We start from the raw sequence: 1,699 nt of genomic DNA, 5'->3' as shown, positions 1-1,699 counted from the left end.
TTTATGAAGCGAAACCACGGTCGTTCAATTCATTAGGTGCACCACCATCTCTATCCTTAACAAACTATACCGAATACAGAGGATCGTGACCTCATGCAAATTCTCGGCCCACCCTGTATATTAAAAATTGCAACGATGAATCATGTTATAAAAATTGAAGAAATCAGCATTGAATAAAACGCGTTTCCAACATAATAAGTGGAACAGACTGGGGACAGTAATTACGAAAACACCATTTTTATTCGTAATGGACATTATACAGAGTATGTTTCAGACGCAGTTATTTATTTATCCACTGACACTCTTCTTCTGATGTTAACAATAATTAAGAGATATCCTCGTATTTCCGTGGCTGCAAACTTCTTTCCCCATCTTCCATTTCCGAATCGTGTATGCTCCAATAAGGATCGAATTAAAAAGTAAGTAGAAAATAATATTACAAACGCCTTAGCGGGATCCGATACAGATTACTATGTGATTGGAGGGACGAACGTTCATCGCCCTCCTCCCTTCGGCCATGCTATATGTACATTATTATTTGTTCTCTTGTCACTGTCATATATCAATCGGTATTTAAACGAATAAGTTAACTGCGTTAGTAAAATGAGATTGGAAGTAAAATCGTGTCGTCCTTTAACTAAATTTCACAAGCCTTTCAGCGTGTGTGCAGTCTTGATTTTTAAGTTTATCTACAAGAATAAATAAAGATTAATTCAATTATAAAATTATAATTCAGGCAAGTGTTTGGCTAAAATAGCCGCTGTGACGAGAAGCCGATTCGCAGCGGGAATCTGATCACCAAAATTTGATCTCACATGCTTGTGCAACGCCAGGTACGATTCAATCGAAGTACGAGGCATGAATAAACATGTGTATCTAAATGTATCATTAAAAATGTGTATTTACCATATTTTTTTCACAATTTGTTGGATACCTAAAATCGTTTAGAACTTTTGTTCCTCAAGACCATGTTTGAATAGCATTAGTACAGGCACGGAGTCACCGTCGATCTCGCGGTATTCCATCAGAGCGACGATACCGTCGATATCCATAGATTCGCCAGTGAAGAACTGCAAGTCCTTAAAGCGACTCAATATATCTTTCATAACTTTGTTCGTGTTTGTTTTAAAAACATCCACTTGATCAGGTGCCTGCTCCTCCAACTTCGCTACCAATCTGAATAAATTCCATCATCAGTAAAAACGATCATTTGATTTACTAGTCAAAGAAATTTTGATAGTTACTTCTTCATGTAATCCTTCAAGTACAAGGTATACGATTTTTTGTCCGTAAATGCAAAAGTTTCTTGAAGCCGGTGATTTAAAACTACATCGACGCCGGACTCCACTGCTTCGTCGGTTCCTTCATCGGCTTCTTCGGCGGATGGATTGAACCCAGCGATGTCTATGTCTCCCGTCTTGCGAGTGACCACCTAATCAAAGACGTACATTAATAAAACAAATTAATAAACGATTGGACTTGAAGTAAATCGAAATTGTTGTACCTTGCCGTATACTTCGTACAGGACATCATCGACCAGTTTTATTTTATAGGTGTCTGAGAACATCTCATCACCTATAAGAAATACGAGAAATCTTGTTTGATTCGTGATTGGAAAGTAGAGAAACTGGCATTCGAACAATGGAGGCCCTACTATCCTTATTGTAATATCATTTTAATATAATAGACTGCTATTCGT

General features: G+C 37.4%; 1 protein-coding gene across 1 annotated transcript in view; it reads right to left on the bottom strand.

Moving 5' to 3' along the window:
- Positions 1-221: 221 nt before the first annotated feature.
- Tctp (translationally controlled tumor protein) overlaps positions 222-1,699 on the bottom strand; it is a 2,366-nt gene continuing 888 nt past the window's right edge. The window contains exons 2-5 of the mRNA XM_018030292.2: positions 1,505-1,575; positions 1,245-1,432; positions 907-1,176; positions 222-689 (exon numbers count right to left, since the gene is read on the bottom strand). Of these exons, the coding sequence (XP_017885781.1) occupies positions 945-1,176; positions 1,245-1,432; positions 1,505-1,575 (491 nt within the window). The 3' untranslated portion in view covers positions 222-689; positions 907-944. The remainder of the gene's footprint in view (positions 690-906; positions 1,177-1,244; positions 1,433-1,504; positions 1,576-1,699) is intronic.

This window comes from Ceratina calcarata, unplaced genomic scaffold (genome assembly GCF_001652005.2).
Source record: "Ceratina calcarata isolate Rehan_Ccalc_2016 unplaced genomic scaffold, ASM165200v1 scaffold517.2, whole genome shotgun sequence".
Classification (NCBI taxonomy): Eukaryota; Metazoa; Arthropoda; class Insecta; order Hymenoptera; family Apidae; genus Ceratina; species Ceratina calcarata.
The sequence above is the reverse complement of the archived record's forward strand: the minus strand, read 5'-3'. Positions and strand labels throughout refer to the sequence as shown.